The sequence below is a fragment of the Protopterus annectens genome, chromosome 1.part1 (assembly GCF_019279795.1).
Source record: "Protopterus annectens isolate FY-2018-M chromosome 1.part1, PAN1.0, whole genome shotgun sequence".
Classification (NCBI taxonomy): domain Eukaryota; kingdom Metazoa; phylum Chordata; order Ceratodontiformes; family Protopteridae; genus Protopterus; species Protopterus annectens.
The window spans coordinates 1,067,492,511-1,067,518,776 of NC_056726.1; the positions used below are offsets into that span (position 1 = coordinate 1,067,492,511).

The window sequence follows — 26,266 nt, forward strand, 5'->3', positions numbered from 1 at the left end:
ATTTTCCTTGCAAAAAGGAGAGCAGCCAGGAAAAAAAAACCCTGTCGTACCTGTGTAAGTGCAGATGGCTAATGCTCTGGTTTATTAATCAGCTGCTCCTTGTGCCCATGGTACAGGGTTTTATTTCCTCTAGCTTCATTTTTATGTATGACTCACAGCAAGTCAACTCCACAGACGTTGCTCCTGGGTTGCCCCTATAGGACGCTGTTTATCCAGTGGACTTGCATGGCTAACAGATGTTTTTTTTTAATTTTTCTACAGTAAAATATAATACTTCCTTCCTCTAAACTATGTCTCTTATGTATGTTTTTTCCTGTTTATAGCTTCAGTCTTAGGTTTGGATTATTGGCTCATGTGTGATATATGGTTTGGTTTCAGACTATTAATGCACTTGTGACACTGGCTATCACATGGAATTGTTTATGTCTATCTATTTATGCACACAAGCATATACACAGACACACATACACACACACACACACAGACACACACACACACACACACACACACACACACACACACACACACACACACACACACACACACACACACACACATAAATACTCAGAAACACACACACAGGCATTACACACACACACACACACACACACACACACACACACACACACACACACACACACACACACACACACACACACAATGTTTGTATGTCATGCCCCCATTTTCTCCTTAGTTATTCACTAATTTAGTTTTTTATGTTTCTGTCATTTATAGCTTTATTCTTTGTTAACTGGTTAATTCCCACTAGGTGACACGTGCTCATTTCAGAGGTACATATGAACCTTGTTCTGGATAAGTAAGTTACGTGACAGACTGTATTTTGCCCATAAAGAAACCTTGGTTCAGTGGGAAGTAACTTCTTATTCACAAATTAATCAATATCTTATAGTTATTAAGTTTACACCACAGTTGGGATGAATGAACATAACTTTCAAGTTATCATGCTTACCATATAATCCAGGTCTCTGCTTTGATAATTTTTTGGTTACTTGTTGGCATAGTTGTCTATAGTATGCATTATAATGAACATGTACTCATTAATTTAAAAACAAATTATCAAATTCTGTAACAGGAGCAAAGTGTGTGCACTTACGGTTTATGGCTAATTTAACAGGGTTGCTTGTTTCCGTAGACTGATTCTGTGCCTTGTAGCACTGACAAGTGTAGGACCCTTCATCCTGTGCTGTAGCATTCTGTATGACGTACTGAACAGCAGATGTACTGGAGGAGTGTAACAGATGCCCAAGCCATTTATTATCTTTATAGAACCAACAACGTGTCAGGTTGTTTCTGCTGTTACTGCTGTTACATTCGATAGTCACTTTACTTCCAATGCGAGTTTCCTCTTGGGGTATCACACGTATATGTGGCTTCTCTAGAAATTCGGAACATAAAAGAAGTCAATAATTTAAAGTGAGCAGATTATTATGCATGCTATCTTTATAAATTTAAAAGTACGTTTCTGGAAAAAATGCTAAGTTTGCACAATAATTCATTTTCTTTACATAAAGAATTCCAGTAATTGGTAGACATGGATATAAAGAAACTAGCATAATGACAGAAATAATATCTTGTATTTTATGCCCTGAAGGGTTGAACTTTATTAAATGCATTTTGCTGGGATCGGTGCTGTATAATAATTCACTAGGATGAAAGTGAGGGATAATGAGGAACTCTAAAGCCTGTATTAATCATGCTTGTGAGGAAACTAAAACTAAATTAAATGCCTTAAATTAACCACTGATATCCCATCACATCAGCATAAAAACAGTTTCTACAACAGTGCTTGTGCCTCTGTTGAGAGGATTTCATATTCAATATACTGCCTGGTGGACGAACAGCTTTGTGCAGACAGCTAATGGTTTTGTAAAGGGAAAGAGTTGTAGGGACTGACACATCATTAGACCAATCTGGGTTCTTACAGGTGTACAACTGTGTGCAATATGAAGGTGAGAAGTAAACAATACTATTACAAAGTACTTCTTAACACTGTTCATAGGTTCTTAGATTAGTACTAGGCTAACTGCTCTTGTGGGCCATTTTAATCTTAGCCAATTACCCTATGTGATACCCTGTCAAACCCTGCACCTTGTGTTTGTAAGGTAAACACCTTAACTATTCTGCCAACCTCCCTCCCAGTAATAACATAAATAAAATAATAAATAGTACTCAAGTAACATTACCCATCACAGCACTCCTACACAGGCCATTCTGCTTCCAGGTGCAGAGATTAACACCACCTTTTATGCGCGCTTCCTGAATACTAGATCTCTTGGCTTGCACTGCTCTTCGCAGCTCTGAAAAATGGAACTCCTGCTGTAATTGCAGACTCTCACATTAGTGTATGTGGTAATTTTAAGAATATCTTCAACTTGTCACATATTGCAGATATCTGAACTAAAGATTCAAAACACTTCTCTAGCTTTCATCTGGAACAACCTAACAATATTTATCCCTTTTACTGTCAATATCCTAATATTTGCTTTTGTCAGACCCACATCTCCATACCAATATTTTTCAATCTATAAAGAGAAGTTAAATATTAGCCAGGAATTCTTAAGGCAAGCATCAACATTTCAGTTTTAAGGGGAAAGCATACCTGTTGTAAATAGTTTTTTTGTGGTCAGTTCTTTCTGAAATTGGGTGAGGAAATATTCTGACTTCACTTCTATTTTTCTCTATGCATGGTCATCCCAAAGGAGCCTGATAGAGCTGAAGGTGCTATTGGTGAATATTATCTGCAACAGGACCTGCTACATTAAGCTTCTTGCTTTCAGGTACAGAATCTAATGTCTCTCTTTGAGCAGTAAATGTTTGAGTTTCTACCATCTGAATTTACATCTAAATAATATCACACCTCATATTTTTCCTAACTATTGCCAGATTAGCATTTGCAGTTCATTAGTGTGTTGTACTGATAGATAACTCTGTACATGTAAAAATTAGCACATTTCTGGCGAACACTTTGCTAAGTTTATGGGATAGTAGATGATAGTTAATTCTCTGCTTATCAGTTGGTGATAGGTAACATTTTGGGCAGGATTCACAAAGCCTCCATGTAAGAGTTATAACTCATACACGGAGGCTGCAGTTAAACGGAGTGATGTCAGCATGCTTTGCATATTCATGAGACCATGCTGAATCACACCTAAGGCTAACACGGTCCGTGTAAGACAGTAGGAGGCGTGTCCGTAGGCCGAGCCCTGTAAGCGGACACGCCCCCAGAAGAGGAAAAGTGCCCAAAGTAAACACCCACGACAGAGTCCACGGAAATGTGAATAAACAGAACACAACACATGCCCCCACAGACTATGAACAGAAAACATATAAATAAACATGTTATATATTTTTTTAAATTGTAAAAATGTTTAACCGTGAGTGCGCTCATTTGCGCGGGCATGCCCGTAGCGCAGCTACAGTTAGCAGTCAGTGGGAAAGCATATAAGAACTAAATATGCAAAATAAACCAGGAAGCAATATCATAGCGGTAGAGATGTTGGCTGAAGAGCAGGCATTCATGGTTCGAGCCCCCACAACACCAATTTTTATTTTTAGCAAAATAAACACGAAACAAGTCCCTGACAAATATGTACACATAAAACCACATTTTATGTAAAATGCAATGAAATAGCCCATTTATATTGAAGAAATGTGAGGTAACAAAAGAATAAAAAATGCCAGATGTGCCCATAGCTGAGCTACAGTTTAACAGGGTGAGTGCATCTGCCCATAGACGAGCAGTGGTTTAACTGGTGCAAAATGAGTGCCCGTAGCTGAGCAGTGGTTTAACATGCTAAATTTATGTGCCCCTAACTGAGCTGAGTGTAATATGCGTGCTGATAGCCAAATGAGGCTTAAACCAGCGTACCCCGTTTGCGCAGAGCTGCGCACTGCGCAAACAAGGTAACCGACGGGCAACGTTGAGCAAGCCGTATCAAAACTGCCTTTACACAGACACACCCCTCAGCATGTCTAGACAGTCATGAAAAATAAAAAGCAGTGGCCAGGTTCGAACCCAGGATACTATACACCATAGTCAAGGTACCAAACCACTAAGCAATGACAGCAGTACCTAGAAATGCAATAATAGCTAATATATAGGAATGAATACAAACTGGAGCATGACAATGCAGGTTTACTGAAGTTGATACAATTCCAAAATGGCCAATCACAGATATGTGCGGGAAAAACGGACTATATAAGCCCCATAGGTGGGAATACACAGCATAAACAATTGTAGAACTGAACTGCAGGCAGAATGACAGGAGTAGGAGAGGGTAGTTGCTTTCGAGCACAGAGGTGGGGCATTGATGAGTCCAGGTACATGGTCTGGCTCCTAGTCCACAATCATGAGGCCCAACTCATGCAGGGCCAGGTCCTCTGGGGAGCATACATTGCTAAGGCGTGGGATCGGTTGGCTCATGATCTCACCAGTGCCACAGGGATTCCAAGGACTGGTGAGCAGGTCTTTCACCACCATGAGGACCTGAAGAGACACAAGCAGGACCAACTGAACCTTTGGATCCAGGAGGCCCGGCAAACACTCAACGCCCCACTACTGAGTAAGTTACATTTAATTATGTATGTAAGAAATTAAACTAGCTGATATTATGGAGATGTGTATTCCAATATTACTTCATTTATATTATAGCTGCAGGTGTCCGTTCTGCGAAACGCAGAGCCTATGGTGATAGGCTGGTGCGGTTGCGCCACCAGGCAGGTCAGTAATCCACTACCAGTAACTGTAAAGAAATATAAAAGTATGACAGTCAGCAAAAGAGTGCAGTGTAGTCACTAAGGAATAAAATGTGCAAGTAACAGTGTGAAAGTGTCTGCAAGTATTGCTTGATTACAAAAGTGTGTTTCAGCCTGTAAGTTAAACCGAAAAATGAAACTGTCTGACATAAATTCTGAAATAAAAATGCCCCACCTGTAAGAAAATAGTACGCAACCTGCAGCAGGCTGAAAAGTATAGCTGCAGAAGATGATGAAATCACATGTGTGAAATATATCCCTGTTGAAATACTGAAACATGACAGAAGTGAGACTGCTGGAAAGGTTGTAATAACTACAGGTAAAACATGTCAATAAAGCCTAGAAGTAAGTACCATCCTGAATAGTAAAATGAAAGCAAGTGAGAGAGTGTGAGAAAGTGTCATGAATCCAGCAATACAGTAGTAATAACCCCTGAATAAAGTATACTGCAGTCAAGACAGAATGAAATACATGTGAGAATCAAAACCAAACAGCGAAATATGTTCAAAGTGTTGCTGCATCTGGAATGTGTATCCCAAAATCTGGATATGTTGCTCTCAGTCTGCAATATGGAGATAGGATGATTGTCTGATATACCAAACATCCACACTTGTCTACAGCTATATAAAGCAAATGTAGCAGGATGATGTAGCTGAACAAAGCTAGATATGAATGTGTATGAAGAACAATAAAATGTATATTGATGTTGCAGTAACAGTCCTATCACCAAGTTGAAATAGTTATCATATAGGAAACTGTAGTTAGAACAGTAGTGTGTATATATCTGTAGCTATTAGAAATGTACAGCATATGTATTGGTATTTGAAGGTGTTAATATTATTTTCTTCACCCCACCCTATAACCACATATAACCCATTCCACGTGAAAATGGTATGTGCAATCACAATTAAGATCCCTGGACGTTTGTCCTGTTGGGTCATATATATTTGCATGTCCGTTGATGCATCTGCCCTGTTCATACATCCAAACCTGATGGCCTGTTGCCATCAGTTAACCCTGCATGTTGTTGGACTGTGTATTGCTGTTCAAATTATGCATGTGTTATGCACGCTGTTCAATGGTGTGAATATCTGGGTGTTTGGTTAATGGGAATACTAATGCATGCTGATACAACTACTTGTGAATGGTATTATATGTCACTAACCCAAACTGTCATGACATAATGCAAAATATAGGACGACAGGGAAGGCGGGTTCCAGCGGACCCACCTCTCCCACCTCAGCTGGCGAGTGCACCTGGCACTAGTGCTGAGTCTGGACCCTTCTCCGGTGGCCCTGTGCCACCTGCGGGTGGAAGCGCTGCAGGGGATGGGGCTCGCCCCCCCTCTGCAAGTGTGGCCAGAGGAGAACCACCACTTACCCTCCGTAGCGTCCGGACTGTGGTGCGTAGGGAGATTCGGGACTCTGTTCTCAAGCCCCTACACCAGCTTGAGGCACAGGTGGCACAACTAATGGGCATGCCTGTTGCCCGGCCTACACAGCCCTGTCCTGGGCAGTGAAGGAACAGTGGCAACTGCCTATGGGTGGGGATATCAGTTCCACTGTTGCCATCTGTGGGCTCATGGACTCTGGATATCCAAACCTCCGTCCCCTTCAATTGTGTAACCCCCCCCACACGTGTCATACACCACCCCTGTATGCGTCTTGTTTGTCTTGTCTGTTTACCTACCCAACCTACCTCCCCAGCTGTACCGATTTCCTTCACCTGACATACCACTCTCACCTGAAAAAAAAAAAAAAAAAGGCACTCTGTACCCACAAAAAAATTACGCCCCATACGTAGCTGCCCATTCCGCACACATGTCTGCTGGACATGGAATCTATCAATTACAATTGTCTGTACAATAAGTATTATTGTTGTCCTGACACCTCTCTCAGGGGTGGAAGGTTTCAAATGTCACACCAAATTACATACATATGCACAGCTGTTGCTGATGAAGAAATGGGCAGCTATGGGCCTTACCTACATCCCTCCTGCAAATCCCAAGCTTGTTTCCCTACTGTCTTACCCTCTTTGTGACCCCTTTTTCACTACTTTCCTGTCTCCCCATTTTCTTTTCTTTCAAAGAAAATAGCGCGGGTGTGCGCCAGAGTAAGCACTGTTAAGTGATCGTAAGCGGGTGTGCGCTTGGGTGCGTGGAGCTAACCGCCACTGCGCATGCGTGAGCTCCGCGCAAACCAGCGCTAACCTGGTTACAACTGCTTAAAAGTGCCTTAGTCACTTTGATTGACAGGTCCTGTACTCAGTTCAAAAGCAAAATAAAATCCCACTGTCAGTCCCGAACCCAGGACCTTGGAAATACTAGTCTGTATGACCAACCACTAAGCCATGACTCTTATACAAGAACATTGTGCTAAAATAAATATAACATGTAATAGTAGGGATGAATGTAAAGGGAATATAGGATGTGTAGTACCCAAAGCATGTCATGTAGAATTACTGTCAAAACTACTGGATTCCCACAATAGTACTGTGTGAACACAAACAGCCATGCTAGTTGGTAGCTTGTAGATAATAATGTCAGTTAAAGTACATATATAAATGTATGTATATGTACATACATATATATATATATATATATATATATATATATATATATATATATATATATATATATGTCTATATAGAGTTGTAGGAGTCATTGTGCATACACACTTACTACAGGGAACATGAGAGAGGAATGGAGAAATGTGAATCTACAAGACAGCCTGAATCATGAGAGAGATACTAACCTTTACACTCACAGAACACTGTCCACAGCATACCAGTATGCTCCCCGCCCTTACAATCTGAAAGGGCAACGCCTATCCCACATACCCTTTTATAGCACTGACCTGAAATCACAGTGAGAACTGCAATCAGCACACAACTGGCTGTATGCAATTAGCAAATGCTGGCTTACAATTGGTGCAGAGGCCATCACATGGACCTATGCAGATACCTACAAAAGCATCCAGTACTAACACTCCACACATGCAATACATTCATTGCACTGTCTGGAAGCAGACAGAGGGAGAGAGAAAAGTGTGAGAGAGAGAGAGAGAGAGAAAGAGAGAGAGAGAACAAAAAAAAATAAAAATTATATCCTGTGACTCTGTCACCTGAAGCTGTCAGCAGTGACAGTAGCAGCAGCAAGCAGAAGCAGTGGTAATGCAACCAGCTGCGACAAACACAGGTAATGCAAAGTAGCAGGTTAATAGTGTGCATACTGTGAACCCTCCAAATGTGTCATAGGTCTGTATCTATAAGTATGTCCATGTGATATGTTGTGTGTATGTAGTTCCACCAAAAGAGGATGACCATACATTACATGTTAATCAGTCTTAGGCCATGATCCTGGCAGCAGTTGTCTGTGCGTTGCCCCCAGCAATGGCTGTACTGACTGCTTTGAAAGGTCAGCCAGGTTCAAAAGGCAGGATCATCCCATCACAAAGGCACACTGGCTGGGAACAAGTGTCAGCAGGTACCTGATATCACTGCATATGCATCCCATACTGCATAATTCCATAGCTTAGAAGACCAGGCCGGTTATGCATATGATGTGGTAGTTCCCAGGGTCAGTCGAGGTGCCTCCTTAGTGGTGTGGGACCACTGTCACTGTATGCCACTGTCCAGGTACATATCCTGTAGTACGGCCAAGATAAATTATCATTGTTATATGCGGTTGTATGTCCTCTTGGAGTGCAGGTAGCACACATCCAGGGATACCATGAGGTCACAGTGATGCTGTGTACTCTGCTCTGCTGAGGGCGGCCCTCACCAGGACATGTGAGATGATAGGGAGGTTACATACAGCTGTGATAAATATTTCAACTGGTGGGGGAGAAGGAGGGGGGATACATGCACCGAACATGTCTGCAAGACTGTTGCCAATATCCGTGTGTTTGGTGAATGTTAAGTAGGTGTGTATTAACACAGAGCATATCTGAGGCATGTGGTCCATATGTGTAACATAACTGAAGAAGGCCTTGTGGTCATCCATAGTGTTTGTGGCCATTTCCCTCCCAGAGTAGGCCGTGGCCATTGTTATGACGGACCGTAGCGTAGAACCAGTGCTGACCACAGATGCCTTCCCTTAATGTGAATGTGCTCTGTCCTGCAGTAGCCTCCTGCTATTGTTATACAATCTGCCTCTGTCTGGGGTCCACCGGACAGGATGCCTAACCTTTGTGCATAGGGTCTGGGTTAGAAATGTGTGTGCAAGTTCCATGCAATCTGTGGCATGTCCGTGGTAAGCATTTGCAAAGGGGTCAGCAGTGTGGCTTGTGGCTTCCACTGGCCCAGTGTGCTGCATGGATACCATCTCAGTCCCAGCAAGTGAATAACTGTCTAATCACATACATATCAAAGTAGTCTACTGTGCTGGTGGTGGTGGTGGGATATGTATATCCAGGCCGAGTAACTTCTGTCCACATCACAGTAGTGGACGGCGTCCCACATACAGTACCTTGGGATGAACCCCCAGAGTGAGGTTGTGCATTGGACCTGTCAGTGTGTGCTGACTGATGGGGCATGCTACCATGTTGTGTGGAATGTATCAGGTATTGTTGCACAGGTGTTGGCTGAGCACTGATATCTGGCCATGTACCTGTGTATCCACCAGGACACACACACATGCAACATATGGGAGTAGTAGTATATCACTACACATGAGTATCATATATAGTATGTGTGCCATATATTGCTGACATAGTCTGCTGATATCCTGTTTGTGTTCTCTTCCAGGGAGATGGCGCGTCAGCGTAATTCCGCCTACTCTGTAGCAGAAGATGAGGAGATCCACCAGAGCCTGGTGCAGGAGTATGACATCCTGTTTTCCCGCACCAGTCAAAATCAGCAGGAGAGGGCTGCACTGTGGCAAGACCTTATCCGTAGGGTAAATGATATTGGCATGCATAACAGGACATATGAGCAGGTATGACATCACTGCAGTGATTTAATCCAAAGTGTCCGTCAGCGTGCATCAGATATCCACAGGCAACAGGTTGCCACAGGAGGTGGGGTGGCCACACATCCCCCCTCACCAGACTGGAGGGGCTACTCCTAAGTGTTGTGGCTCCAGCCCCGGAACAGCAACAGCAGTACACCTGCATTATGATGGAGGCTGGTTCCACAGAGCAGCACGACATGGAGCGTGCAGGTAATATGCCATATGTACACTTGACTCGTCTGTACACTGTATCATATGCAATATCAATGGCACAGTTGTGCCCACTGACATTAATCTCATCATTTCTGCAGGTCCCTCCAGGGTTACAGCAAGGAAGGCCATCCATGCTGGTGAGTGTGTTTAACATAACATATAATAGTCCTGATAATGCTAGTAACAGTAGTGTAACTCAGTAGTGCTCTGTGTGTATACTGCAGGGTGTGCATGTGTGCATGTGTGCAGGTGTGCCTGTGCCCATGTGTGCATGTTTGCATGTGTGCAGGTGTGCCTGTGTCCAAGTGGGCATGTGTGCATGTGTGCCTGTGTCCACGTGTGCATGTGTGCATGTGTGCCTGTGTCCACGTGTGCATGTGTGCATGTGTGCATGTGTACACGTGACCACGTGTGCATGTGTGCATGTGTGCATGTGTGCATGTGCCCATGTGTGCATGTGACCACGTGTTCATGTCACAATGTTACAACTGCCTCATGTACACAGACAACCTTCTCCTCCTCCCAACACATTCCAACACATGTGAGAGATGCAACCATATAGCCAAACTGGAGGCTAAGCTCTCTCAACTCAGTACTTGCATAACCAGTCAGGAGGAGAAGGAAACCACACTCACTACAATTCCAGTCTCACATAGACCTACCACGACAGCAAACCAAACACATAATCACACAAAAACATACTCAGAGGCTCTAAATAAAGATCTGCCTAAGCAGCAGAGACCTCCAAAGCAGACACCCAAGCAACCACTACCCCAAAACAAAACACATGCAGCACATATCTCACAAAGCCAGTGTGCTGAACAGTCACAGCCCTTAAGGCTAAACAACACACCTGATACACTTGTAATAGGTGACTCTATCGTCAGGCACACTGATGTCCCGCTCACCAGGCTGAACAAGGAGAAGGTCACGGTGAGCAGCCTGTCTAGTGCTAGGATCCGCCACATAACACAAGCACTCAGGTCACTCCAAGGCAAGTACAAATATGACTCAGTCATTGTCCATGCTGGTGTGAATGACCTGAGACGTACCTTCCTGGACTACATGAAAAGAGATATAGAGGAGCTCTCTGAGCATGTAGCCCAGGCTGGTATGACCCTGACCTTGAGTAGCATCTTACCCTCACCAAGAATGATGCCACAATATGAAGACAAGATGATCAATTTCAACAATTGGCTTAAGTATTGGTGTCATTCAAAGGGGATCCAATGCCTGTCAGCTTGGGATGATATGCACGACAAGCCACGATGCTTTGCTAGGGACGGCTTGCACCTGTCACCCCTGGGCTTTCGGATATTGGCAAAGGCTCTTGCTACCCCCATAGTGCCTTTTTTAGGCAAGGCTCAAAAGACAAACCCACCTCCATAGGTATCACAAGGGATAAGAAACTAAGAGTAATGCTACTCAACGCCAGAAGTCTAAACCTCAAGATGCATGCACTCGAAACTCTCCTTAGCATGGAGAACACTGATAGCTGTGCAGTAACAGAAACCTGGTTCAGGACTCCCGAGAGCACCCCAGCACTACCAGGTTATACCTCATACCATGCTTTTCGGCCCCAAAACAAAAGGAGGGGGGTATCGATATTCATCAAAGATACCCACACCTCCAGGTTGTTGGCAAAGCACGAAGCATCAGAGACTATCCATGTGCAACTAACAGCGGGTAAAACTGCCTTCCAGTTTATAGCCTGCTACTGACCACCCTCCCAAATGCAGGAACCCCACTCGGCCTTCCTGAGAACACTGGAAAATATGAAGGTCTCTCCGAACACCATTATATTGGGCGACTTCAACTACCCAAACATAGATTGGGAGCATTACTCTAGCTCCAACACCCTTGCCCAAAGGTTCCTAGAATTCATAAACTCAAATGCTATGGAACAACTTGTTACCACTCCCACAAGAAGGGAAAACATACTGGACCTGATCATCACCAACATGGGGACTCTATGCTCCAGACCAGAAGTGTATCCCTCACTGGTAAGATCAGACCATAAACTGATCTCACTGGATATTCACATCCCGACCCCACCCCCTGCCCAGAAAACCACAGTGAAAAACTTCTCTAAAGCAAATTTCACACTCCTCAAATCCAAGGTGGAATCCTTCAAAGCCCCCAGGCCTGTGGAAAATACAGTCCAGACCGCAGAATCCTTTATAAATGCATTCTATGAACACCTTCAGGAATGCATGGATCATGCAATTCCAAATAAAACCAAGACCCAGTCCTCCAAAGGCAGACGACCTGTCTGGTGGACCCCAGCCATAAACAAACTATACAATAGAAGGAGGAAGCTACTACATGATAGAGCAAAATCCCAAAAAGGGAAGGCATCTCTGATCAGTATTAGCAAAAAACTAAGGGCACTCATAAAATCGTCAAAGGCCAGCGTCAAGAGAAAAATTGCACAGGACACTAAAGATAATCACAAGGCTTTCTTTAGTTATGTTGGGAACCTGGGTGGGAATTCCCAGATATGCTCAGAATTAGTCCAAAATGACAAAAAATATACCGAACCAACAGACATTGCCAACATCCTAGCTGACAGGTTCAGCACAAACCTCTCCCCCACCCCACCAAAAGGGCAAATATCTATCCCAGCAGATTGCTGCCCCCCTGACATCTCAGATGCTCAGGTGGGAGCTGCCCTCTCCAAAGCAAAAAACACAGCATCAATGGGACCAGACGGTGTCCCAGGCTGCATCCTACATGAACTCCAAGAAGAGCTAAACCAAAACATAAAACTACTGTTCAATCTCAGCCTTACTACAGGATATATACCCTAAGAGTGGCGTACAGCAACAGTGGTCCCTCTCCACAAAGGTGGTGCCTCAACGGACCCTTGAAACTATCGCCCCATAAGCCTGACTAGCTTGGTCTGCAAAGCTATGGAAAGAATCATCATGGACCTCATAAATAAAGATATTGGGGACCTACAGACACTGGATCCTACCCAGTTCGGCTTTGTTAAGGGCAGATCCTGCCTCTTAAACCTGGTTGACTTCTTTGAAACAGTCACCAAGGCCATTGATGAAGGGAAGGTGGTCCACACTGCCTATCTGAACCTCGCAAAAGCCTTCGATACAATACCCCACTCGGGCATTATAGATAAGCTCACCAGCTTAAATATAAACCCCTATGTCACTAGATGGGTTGCAAACTGGCTCAAGGACAGAACCCACATGGTTAGAATTGCTGGAGCCATGTCAGACTCCAAACCAGTTACAAGTGGTGTCCCACAAGGCTCAGTCCTGGGACCTCTCTTGTTTGGTATATATTTCTCGGAGGTACAGGCCAACATGGAAGGACTGTGGCTGACCAAGTTCGCAGATGACTGCAAACTGGGTGCCATAATCGACTCTCCAGCCGACACAAGCATCCTCCAAAAGGGCCTCATAGAAACAGACAACTGGTGCCAGAGCCATGGCCTCAAGCTAAATGCCAAAAAGTGTATAGTCATCCCCTTTGGCAAAAACAAAGTGCCCACAAATTACCACATAGGTGGTAATCCATTAAGTACAGAAGAAGTAATTAGGGACCTGGGGACCCAAGTTGATAGCAATCTCTCATTTGACAACCACATTGCCAAAGTGGTTAGAAAACCATTTTATATAGCCCACCTAATCATGAAGGGATTCACATCTAGATTAGGGGAGGTCATCGTGCCTCTTTACTCATCCCTTATCAGGCCCATAATTGAGTATAACGCCCCTTTTGGGATGTACCTTACCAAACACCTGCAGCAACTGGAAAGACCCCAAAAGTACCTCATCAAGAGGATCAAAGGGCTCAAACAGATGCCATATGCTGCCCGGTTAAAGAAACTCTAGCTCTACTCAGTGGCATACCGCCTGCTCAGAGGTGACCTGTGCCTGACGTATAAGACCATGTCCAACCCGGAATTAAGGGACAGGCTGCACCTCACAAAATCCAAATCCCATCAAGCTACACGCTTGAGAGACTTGAACCTCAACACTGAAATAAATAGGACATGCTGGAGGGACAGATTCATAACCCAGAGGCTCCCTTCACTATGGAATAAAATCCCAGTCCAGGTTAGGCAGAGTCCCTCATTGATTCTCTTCAAGAGGAGTCTTGATGAGTGGATGGGAGATCATAGGTTTACCCCGGGTATCACTTCTGTGTCACTGTTAGACAGAGGCATAGTATACTAACCTCGAAAAAGGGCATAGCAAAATTAATTTAAAATGGGTGGCGAAAGCCAAACATACTCTGGCTAGGCTTATAAATGCCCTAGGGCAGATAGCCTAGTATGAACCTATGAACCTATGAACCTATGTGTGCATGTGTGCATGTGTCCATGTGTGCATGTGTCCACGTGTGCATGTGTGCATGTGTCCACGTGTGCATGTGTCCACGTGTGCATGTCTGCATGTGTACATGTGTGCATGTGTGCCTGTGTGCCTGTGTGCATGTGTGCATGTGTGCCTGTGTGCATGTGTCCACATGTGCATGTCTTCATGTGTGCCTGTGTCCATGTGTGCATGTGTGCCTGTGTCCATGTGTGCATGTGTACATGTGTCCATGTGTGCATGTGTGCATGTGTGTAGAAGTGCATCACTGGTAACAATGTCTGGAGACTGTAAACTGTGTTTCCTGTCTTCCTTTCACAGGTTCTGGTGCTGCTCTGGTGACCTGCAGCAGGGAACCTGAATCTTGTGCCATGGGTACTGGTAATGATGATATTTGTGTAATGGTACAGGAAGGTGTGTCAGGGTCCGCCATTGGTCAGCCAATTGACAGTACACAGCTGTCAACCCCATCATTGCGCACAGTCATCCTGCCAGTACATCCTTTGTCACCATTGTCCCTAGGTGATGGACAGGATACAGTGGGAATAGACCAGGGTAATGTGGTACCTGTGGCACATGCATCCCCACACAGCAGCCATGGGCAGGGTCCTCCGATGGTACCACACAGACAGTTGCCCATGGGTTCTCGTGGGAGCATCCATGGGCGTACTGCCTCTGGCCGACATGTCCAAAGAGGTCTGTCAACCTCAGCTATGTTTCAGACTGTCATGCAGGCACAGTCGCATATGGAAAGGTACACCAGACAGGGTCTGATGGAGCTGAGAGCATGTCGCACAGCCATGACAGACAGTATGCGTGACATTGCGGATGCTATCCATAATTTCACCGATGTCATAGACAGACGTTGTGGGGACATATTACAGCAGTTCCACAACCAGATGTCCATGAGCCAGGGCAATGGTGGGCGTTTGCGGCATCGACGTGGCCATATGCCGGCAACAGCAGCAGCTGGCAGTCGGCGCAGATGACAACAGGCTCGTGCACACCCCCATAGTGCCAGCAGCAGCCCCAGCAATGCTGGGTCTGTGCTGTCATCGGAACGCCCCAGGAGACCACGTGCACATGGCTCTGGACAGTCCCAACAGGGACCTGTATCCAGTCAACACACTCCCACTTCTGATGACAGTACCCAGTCTGGCTTAGTACTGGATACGGTCCGTAGCACCCCTGCCAGGCACAGGTACCATGTCCATGCCCACAGACACTGATCTGTATGACCTGCCAGGTACAGTCTGTGGCTGTCCGCAAACCCTTGTATATGGCAGCCATGAGGTGGAACTGTGTGCGTGCATACACACATGCGAAATGTTAACACCTAGGGCGACCACATACATGCACACACTGCACCAACACTGCCCCACCCTGTACTGCTGCCCTTCACCAACACACATACACACTCATGTCAATTGGTGGTATCAGTGGCTGACTCAGGCATACCTAATCCACACCCTGTGCATATGATGACATTGTGCCACCTCCTGCAATCTCCAACATCATTGCGGGAACAGGTAAACACGTTGCTGATGCACAGGGTGACTACATAAAAGTGTATTAGTAGTATCATGTTGGTAACAGTACAGTGTGCTGCTATGACTGTGTATTTATCCCAGCATGCCTGCTGCAGTAACTGTATGAATGTCCTGAATTGTTATCTTCACCCATAGTACATACCAAAGTGTAACAGCTGCACATAATTGCATGCCGGTGGTAAGGTTGTCAACAGATAGCCGCATACACGGGTAGCACAGGGGGAAAGCTAACGCAAGTAGTGATATGCAAGGTGGACATGTACAGTAATGGTGTCAAGTTGCCCACAACGACTATGCAATGTGGATGTTCGCGCATGTAGATATGTGTGCAGTACCAGTGTAATCCAAATAACAAATAACTATGACATAATATCAGTTCTACCATGGGCATCTGTGCTGTGTATTCCTGGGTACATGTTGATAGTGCCTACATATTTGCATTGTTACTTACTGTTATTGTTACCCCTTCTTTGTTGTACATTGCACTACTTCCAGCCCTGTTTACTGTAGCTTTGTTTGCATTCATGTTCGCTTGGGGTTCCCTGGAACACTGCTTACACCTGCAATGCAGAGTTACAGTGCTTCTATAGACTCCTAGTGACATCTGCATAGCGTGCGTCATATGTCAACTTTACACATGACAGAACGTCACTGTCTGTCCTGTACGCATGTACGTTGCCTGTGACACATTGCACATGTCTTACCTGGCATTTACCCACGTGTGCAGTCATATATGCCAGTGCTATGAAACAGTAGCGGTACACCCACACATACACACCTTCAGTATGTTGTTCCCCATTGGCCCTATGTGTTGGTACTCACCATGGCAATCACACTACTAGGGTAGCATGTGCAAAGGTAACCTGTGAATGACCTCTATGGTCCAGTTGTGGTTTATGTGAGTCATGTGTCAATGTCACAGCTGCCACATGTATGCAGTCAGCCATCACCCTTGGCCAGGAACGTACAACACATGTGTGGGATGCCACCACACAGCCAATCTGGGGACTGGGCTCTCTGAACCCAGTAATGCCATACCCTGTCAGGTGGCATGTCATATATACTACATCCTGGACAGACGTCAACCCCAATCCCTGCTGCTACTATTGATAAAACCCCTGAAGATGTTTCTGATAGTTTTGACCAATTCTTTACTGAGACATTTCAGGCCTTAGCTAGCCATCTACCTCCTAGCTCCCCTGGTCCTGAAAGTAGCACCCCTAGAAACCTACTTGCGTTCAGCTGCCAACCAGTCGCCACTTCACTTCTCTGTACCTTGATTGAAACAGTGAAACCCACTACACTTTCTGCTGATCAACTCCCTGCCGAGTACCTATCAAAATCAGATGATGCTATTGCTTACCCCATCTCAAAGGTAATCAAACGAACCATGGTAGAATCTAAATTTCCCACCAGCTGGAAAATATCATATGTAATCCCACTTCACAAAGGAGGCAGCTCTACTGAATTCTCCAATTATAGGCCAATAGCTATACTCTCTCCACTTGCAAAGATTATGGAAACTTTATTCATAGACAATTCATGCACCACCTAATCCAACATCGCCTTATGGCAGACACTCAGCATGGCTTCTGTCCTCATCACAGCACTACTTCAGGCCTCCTAGCCTTTACTAACACCATAAACCATACTTGCAACACTAATTATATATCCTCAGCCCTCTTTATGGATCTTTCCAAGGCATACGATATGGTTGGTCACCAACTTGTAATCCACACCCTGCAAACATTCTGTCTAGATACTGGAGCCTTCCAATGGTTTCAATCCTACTTGCATGGTCGACAGCAGGCTGGCCTCTGGCAGAACAAACTCTCTAACCTTCTACCTAACACCCTCAGAGTACCACAAGGCTCTATACTAGGGCCCTTGCTGTTCTCCATCTTCATTAACGATCTTTATACTGTCATCCCAAAAGTCAGCTGTATCCGATATGCTGAAGACTCTACTCTGATCTGCTCAGCCACATCTCCAGTAGAGTTATGGTCAGCTACCCAGACCACCTTTAATACAATAGAAAACTGGCTTTCTGAACATCGTCTGATCCTAAATCCCAAATAAACTAAACTGCTGTTATTTCACCAACACGTAGGTCTACCGCTTTTACCTTTAACATAACATCAACTGATGGCACAATAATCCCCCTGACCCAGCTACTAAACTAAACTCATCATAGACAATAATCTCAAATGTGACCTACATGTTAACCAAATTATCAAAGCCATCAATAAAAAACTAGGGTCACTTTACAGAATAAAAGCCTTCCTAGCCCCTCCAGCTAAAGGTGCCATAGCTCGCTCACACCTTCTTTCAACCCTTCTGTATGCATCCCCTCTACTCTCGAATATGAACAAGACTGTCCTTAACAAACACTCAATTTGCTACAACCACATTGCCAGGTTTGCCACTGGGCTGCCTTTTAGGACACATCATTGCATCAATCTAAATCAGCTTGGTTGGCTTGCAATACCCAGCCTAATACAGTATAACCAACTGATTATGGCCTATAAAATCCTCTATAATCCGGACAATACTCCTGCACTTCAAATATTACCACCCCCTATAACAATCCTAGACTGCTTTGATCCTCTAACAAACTATTAATTCAGACTAGCAAATTTAATAACACAGCCGGTGATTCTCTCTTTGCAAACTCTGTAAGTAGATCCTGGAACTCACTTCCAGCTGATATTACCCTACTTTCCACCTTAGGTTAATTTAACACTAGACTCAAACAACATTTGTCACTTAACTGGCTGTGTCAATGTATCAAGCCTGGCTAACTCGAATGTGTAAAATCTGCGAACCAGTTTACTGTGTAACTTAATTTAATCCTGACTTGTGCTCAGGACTAACATTAACCTGTGGAACATGTTTAACTTGCTTACTTATGTAATCTCTGTAAATAATCTGTTTGTAATATGTAATGCTGTATCTGCTTACCCTTGTAGCTTTTCTCCCCGGGCCTCCCCTGGAAATGGACATGCATCCAGTCGGACTATCCCGGTCAACAAATGTAGGATAAATAAATAAATAAATAAAATATATTACATGACTACAATACAAGTCAGACATTGACACGCACTGACAGCATGCTGAACACACTGGGGCATACATGGGGACTCAGAATAGCATCCTGCCTGAGCATCACACACCTCCGCAGCTGGCACACAGGCATATGTTCCGTCGGAACAGAGCACATGCCACACATGGCACACACATCCCCTATGCCACACACTCACAGCCTGTAGGGCTACACAACACACCTGCTACAGACGTGTCAGGTACCTGTCTTGGGTGCTGCACTGGGGTCCCGCTCAACAGGCTGTATCTGTTGAAGGTCACAGTGATATGCCTCAGGGGCACTATGGTCCACCACAGAACACATGCATACAGGTCAGTCAGAGGCATGGACACATATGACTCACTCACTGACCATGCCAGTATGGCTGACCTGAGACATACCTCCCTGGACTACATGATAGGGAACATAGAATGGATCTCTCAGCATGTGGCACAGGCCAGTATGAGCCTGATCTTGGTTGCCAACATACCCTCACCAGGTATGCTACCACTATATGTGGGAAGGGTGTTGTATGTCTACATTATGCTCAGTCTCCACTGTCATTCATAAGGTATCCGCTGGCTGTCAATGTGTGCTTACATGCTAGGGAAGCCACAATGATGTGCAAGGGTCATCTTGCACGTGACACCCATGGCCCGATGTATAATTACAAAGCTCCTTGGTACACACATACTGCCTTATGCTGCAGGACATGGTTTACATAGCCACCTCCATGGGTATCACACAGGTTAGGACACTAACAGTGCTGCTACACAACAACAGCAGTGTACACTGGAAGATGCATGCACCAGACACTGTCCTCAGCACGGTGAACTGCAATGTCTGTGCAGTACCAGATTCCTGATTCATGGCTCACAGGTGTTACCCATCACTGACAGGTTATGCCCCATACCATGCCTGTCGTCCCCTACACATGTAACACACATGGACAGGGGTGGTATCCCAAGGTACCACAGATACACACACCTCCAGGTTGTTGGCACAGCACAAAGCATCAGGGCCTAATCATGTGCAGCTAACAGTGTGTCGGACTGCCATCTGGTTCATAGCCTGGCACACACAACCCTCCCATACACAGGAAGACCACCTATCCTCCATAACAACACTGGCAATATGACAGTCTCAAGAACTGTGTTTATATGGCTGGACTGCATCCAGCCAAACATTGTGCGTGAGCATTACTGTAGCTACAACACACTAGTTGAAGGGTTCACAGCATGTGGTCACTGAATTGCAGTGGAATGACATGTTACCACTACCACAACAGGTGGGAACATGCAGCACCTCTACATCGACTACATGTACACTATATGGCCCAGACCAGATGTGTATCCCCTGCTGTAGGTATTTTACCATATACACCCGCACTGTATAGAGACATACCACGTGCGGACCCTGCGCAGTAAGACACAGTCATATTGGTATACATTGCAAATACCATTTATCCACTCGAGGCATGTGTCAGACATGGTAACTACTGCAGGTCACAGGTATTTATGTGTATGTGTCACACACATACATCATGTGTGCAATGCCATTGCTGGTTTAGGCAATGGCATGCATTGTTATGTACAAAGACTGACACAAGGTCATACTGTGTGACACAACCACACGTGGCAGTTGTGGGTTACCTAAACATACCTATCTGTACTCTGACAACGGTAATAGACACAGTAGCAGAGCGCACTATTGGCATTACTAGCCAACTAGCCCTGTTTGGCTGTGCTGATAGTGTGGTGACATCCCCTGTGTTTACTGGGGGAATATGCAGCATCTGGTGTATTGTAGTATTTGCCAAAAGGATCTGTTCTTTCACACTTGCATTTACACACACCCTACTACCCCCACACACATGCACACTTGCCATTTGCAGGATTTATTCCTCTACCTAACTAAGTTAGTTATGACACGTGAGAGAGACGCATTAGCAAAGTGCACTATTCGGATTACTGGATAATTCCTCTTCTCTGGCTGTACTTATAGGGTGCTGACAACATCAGTATTTTGAAAGGGTAATGTGCATCAGGTAGTGTGATCTCCTGATTGCCAAAACTAACATGTTTTTCATACGGAAATGCACACACACACAAACTCCCCACATCCAAACACACACACATGCCATTTAGAGGTTTCAAACTCCTACCTAACTACATTATGACACTCGGGAGAGACGCATTAGCAGAGTGCACTATTCGCATTACTGGGAGGCTTCCCTTCTCCTGCTGTACTTATAGGGTGCTGACATCATCTGTGTTTAGAAAGGGGAATGTGCATCCTGTAGTGTGTTCTTCCAGTTGCCAAAAGGGACATTTCTCTCACACAAAATTGCACACACACTAACCCCCCTCATCTAAACACACACACTTGCAGGATTCAAACCACTACCTAACTATGTTATGACACTCGAGACAGACGCATTAGTAGAGCGCGCTATTCGCATTACTTGGAGGCTTTACTTCTCCTGCTGTACTTATAGGGTGCTGACATCATCTGTGTTTAGAAAGGGGAGTGTGCATCCTGTAGTGTGTTCTCCCAGTTGCCAAAAGGGACATTTCCCTCACACAAAATTGCACACACACTAACCCTCTCATCCAAACACACACACTTACCATTTGCAGGATTCAAACCACTATCTAACTATGTTATGACACTTGAGAGGGATGCATTAGCAGAGCACGCTATTCACATTACTGGTAGGCTTCCTTTCTCCTGCTGTACTTATAGGGTGCTGACATCATCTGTGTTTAGAAAGGGGAGTGTGCATCCTGTAGTGTGTTCTCCCAGTTGCCAAAAGGGACATTTCCTCTCACACAAATTTTCACACACACTAATCCCCTCATCCAAACACACACACTTACCATTTGGAGGATTCAAACCACTACTCAACTATGTTATGACACTTGAGACGGACACATTAGCAGAGCGCACTATTCGCATTACTGGGAAGCTTCCTTTCTCCTGCTGTACTTATAGGGTGCTGACATCATCTGTTTTTAGAAAGGGGAGTGTGCATCCTGTAGTGTGTTCTCCCAGTTGCCAAAAGGGACATTTCCCTCACACAAAATTGCACACACACTAACCCCCCTCATCCAAACACACACACTTGCAGGATTCAAACCACTACCGAACTATGCTATGACACTCGAGACGGACACATTAGCAGAGCATGCCATTCGCATTACTGGGAGGCTTCCCTTCTCCTGCTGTACTTATAGGGTGCTGACATCATCTGTGTTTAGAAAGGGGAGTGTGCATCCTGTAGTGTGTTCTCCCAGTTGCCAAAAGGGACATTTGCCTCACACAAAATTGCACACACACTAACCCCCCTCATCCAAACACACACACTTACCATTTGCAGGATTCAAACCACTACCTAGCTATGTTATGACACTCAAAATGGATGCATTAGCAGAGCATGCTTTTCACATTCCTGGGAGGCTTCCCTTCTCCTGCTGTACTTATAGGGTGCTGACATCATCAGTGTTTAGAAAGGGGAATGTGCATCCTGTAGTGTATTCTCCTAGTTGGCAAAAGGGATACTTCTTTCAAACATTCTTGATCACACACTAACCCCCTACACACACACACCGAGCATGTACAGGATTCAAATCCCTACCTAACTATGTTATGACACTCGAGACGGATGCATTAGCGGAGCGCGCTATTCACATTATTGGGAGGTTTCTCTTTTCCTGCTGTACTTATAGGGTGCTGACATCATCAGTGTTTAGAAAGGGGAATGTGCATCCTGTAGTGTGTTTTCCCAGTTGCCAAAAGGGACATTCCCCTCTTACAGCCTTTCACACACACAAACTCCACTCACCCACACACACACACAGAGCATTTGCAGGATTCGAACCCCTACCTAACTATATTATGACACTAGAGGGAGACGCATTAGTGGAGTGCACTATCAGAACTAGTGGGCATCTGTTCTGCACCTGTAGTATTTATAGGGTGCTGACATCTTTATTTCTACAGAGGTATGTAGATGTAGTACTACCTGTCAGGTGGGGTATAGCATATATATGCATTTGCAGCCACCTACGTCAGGGTCAGATATGCACATCGCACTGGCAGGTTATCTTCTATACCATGCTTTGGGACTACAGGACCTGTAACACACAACACAACCAGTCCAGAACACCACACCCACATCCAGGACACACACTTAGCTTCCCTGGGAACAGTGGCAGGATATGCAGGTGTTCACATACACCATTCCAGTTGTTAACATCAGGTGCAGGCATATTGTGTGTGAGAACTACTCAGGCCTCTACCACTTTACCCTACAGCCACTACAATTTGTAGGCCCATGTGCTATGGCAGAACCACACACCACAGCCACATGGGGGAATACATATTGCATCTGTCCATCTGCAATGTGGGTACTCACTGTTCCACCCTAGAGGTAGACCACCATTGTTGATATCTGACCATACCCATCTTTCCCTGGACATCCATATCCCATCTCCACACCCAGGCAAGGTTGTCACTGCACACAAACTGTATTTAGCACAAGAAGACTCTACACTTGTGTAGACTGGGGTGGACGACTTCAGAGGACCCATGCTGGAGGACTATACTGGCCACTCAGCATAATCCTTGACAATTGCATTCTATGAGCATGTGTACGGTTTACATTGGTCATGCTATCCCACATATACCCATGACTGCTCCACAACAAGACACCTGTCAGCTGTACACCAGCCATATATGTGCCGTACAACAGAGTGACCTAATACATTGCAGAGCTGTAGCCCACAGAGGGAGGACATCTGTGAACAGTTCCGGCATGGCACTTCATTCACGCATACTCATTACAACACAGTGTTGACAGTGGAATCTTCCAGAGAATGCAGATAGGGCTCCCGTCAGTCTGTTATTGACGGACACCTACTGTCAGAGATCCTCAGCAACCCTCTCACAGCACACACCGACAGCATGGCTGTGGCTTAGCACATTCAATCCCTGGGACCTCCACGGTGCCCCTGCTTGACAGAGGCACAGCTCACTAGCCTCACATGTTGCCTTCTGTGATCTACTTTACAGTGGCACAGTAGCCTACTATCCTGGGGATGCAGATGCCAAGCACACTCTGGCTGAGCTGTCATTCCCTAGGGCAACAAGCCTAGTATTGACCTCTACACCCATATGTTCAATTGTTGGATGCACACTATTTGTTGTGCTGTTCTATTGTTTGCAGGTCTTTATTGCCATAGCATTCCCTGTTCCTATGACCAACTTGTGTATCTGTGGAAGATGTTTGCATATGACGGCGATCCACTATATCACTTATGTCTCTGTAGTCATTTACTGTGTGCACTGGGCTGATTGCTGTGTTGTGGTTGGTTCCTGGACTGACACGTACAAATACCAGATATGTGTGGCCAACTGCTAAACGGAGATATGGCCTAAGTGTGTGAGCATGCCCAGTTCAGCCTTTCCATGGCATGTTGTCTGACATATGCCTCATTTATCAAAGTGTGCGAGCATGCCCAGTGTGAGCTTTCCATATGTTGCACTCTGATGTGTGTGAACTTCAACAATATCTCACGTTTATGGTTGTGTGTTGGGTGTCATTTTGTGTTCTAACTGGCCAACTGCTTCATGTCTGCCACAACAGGGATTATACTGTACCTGCAGGGATTGCATGGGATACTTTGCAGACAGTTCTCAACATACTTTCATAATGACCTAACACTGTAGTACCGTATTGTGTACTGGTTCAGTACTTTCACTGTGGTGGACAGTATCCTTGGCTTTAGTCCTATGACAGCTTGACATCTTCATAGTGAGCACAACAGACTGTGTAGGGGCCAGTTGTGCACATATGACCATGTTGCAATATGTTCAGATATGGACTACCTACACCAGGCTCGTCCAACATTGCTAGTGTATTCCACAACATGGGTGGACATTGGCAAACACTAGCGATGTTCTCTAGGCCATTTCTGATGCTAGTCACAGGGTGTGTTTGTCCTTCGACACACATTGTAACTGGAGTTTGCCATGACATATGTCATGGTTAGTATACTGTGCCTCCGTCTACCTCTGACATAACAGTGATACCCAGGGTTAGCCTACCATCTCCCATACACTCATCAGAATTCCTCTTGAGGGGTGTCGATATGTGGCTCTCTGGCTGACCTGTACCAGGAGTTTACTGAAGAGTGGGGGTGCCTTCTGTGTTATGGATCATTCTGTACAGCTTGTCCTATGTATGTCAGTGCTGGGGTTCAGGTCTCTCATGTGCATAGCTCACTGCCATTCAGATTGTACAAGGTGCAACATGTTCATTCATTCCAGGTTGGACATGGCTTCATACATCAGGCATAGCTTTCCTGTAGCTGAGAAGGATGGCGGTGTGTGGGGCTGCAGTTTGTTTACTCAGGCAACACATGGCATCTGTTCATGCTCTTTGCTACTCCTGGTGGGGTACTGTTGTGGACTTTACAGTTGATGGAGGTGTCTGCTGTGGTATATCCCACAGGGGCTATTGTAGTCAGTTGTGACGCTGATGGAGGATGGCTGCAGAGCCACAGTGAGTTCCCCTTATCTACATCTGCCAACCTTCATGTTTGCGTGGGTATATGGTGCATGTTTGTGCGAACACTACAGCCACATGTTTGTCCAGTGCAGGATATTTATCACCTTTTGTACCCAGGTCTCACATTACATGTTAGGTACCTCATGGGTTAACACCTGTGTGGTAATTTGTGGGCACTTACTGTATAACCACGGTGGTTGTCTTTACACAGTTCTGCAATTAGCTTGCTGACATGGCTATGGCTACAGTTGTCTGTTTGTAGGTGGCCCTTTTGTGGGTTGCTTGTGTCAGCTGGGGGTCGGATATGGTGGGCTGTTTGTACTCCTCTGCATACATGTTCAGTCACAGTCCTTCCATGTTGGCCTATACCTATGGGACATATATACAGAACGGGGGTGGGGGTGGGGCCAAGACCAGGCCTTGTGGGATGCCACTCATATCCGCTTTGTAGTCTGACATGGATGCGGCATGTCTGACCATGTCAGTTCTGTCCTTGGTCTGGTTTGCAACCCCTCTACTGACATAGGGGTATATATTTAAGCTGGTGAACATATCCATACTGAACTCGTACGGTATTGTCTAGAAGCATGTGCACGGTCCAGCTATGCTGTGTGGACCACATTGCCCTCATCAATGACCTTAATGACTGCTTCACATTGGTCAGACATATTTAGGGGCAGGTTCTGCAGTTACAACAGCCACACTGTGTAGGGTCCAGTATCAGTAGGTCCACAATAGCCTTCTGTCTGTGGTACATACTGATCCTTTTCATAGCTGTGCAGAACA

The 26,266-nt window shown here is 45.2% G+C and overlaps 1 protein-coding gene across 1 annotated transcript in view; it reads right to left on the minus strand.

Moving 5' to 3' along the window:
* Positions 1-26,266, minus strand: part of LOC122815379 — a 211,453-nt gene that overhangs the window by 2,402 nt on the left and 182,785 nt on the right. The window contains exon 2 of the mRNA XM_044087843.1: positions 1,115-1,396. Within this exon, the coding sequence (XP_043943778.1) occupies positions 1,115-1,396 (282 nt within the window). The remainder of the gene's footprint in view (positions 1-1,114; positions 1,397-26,266) is intronic.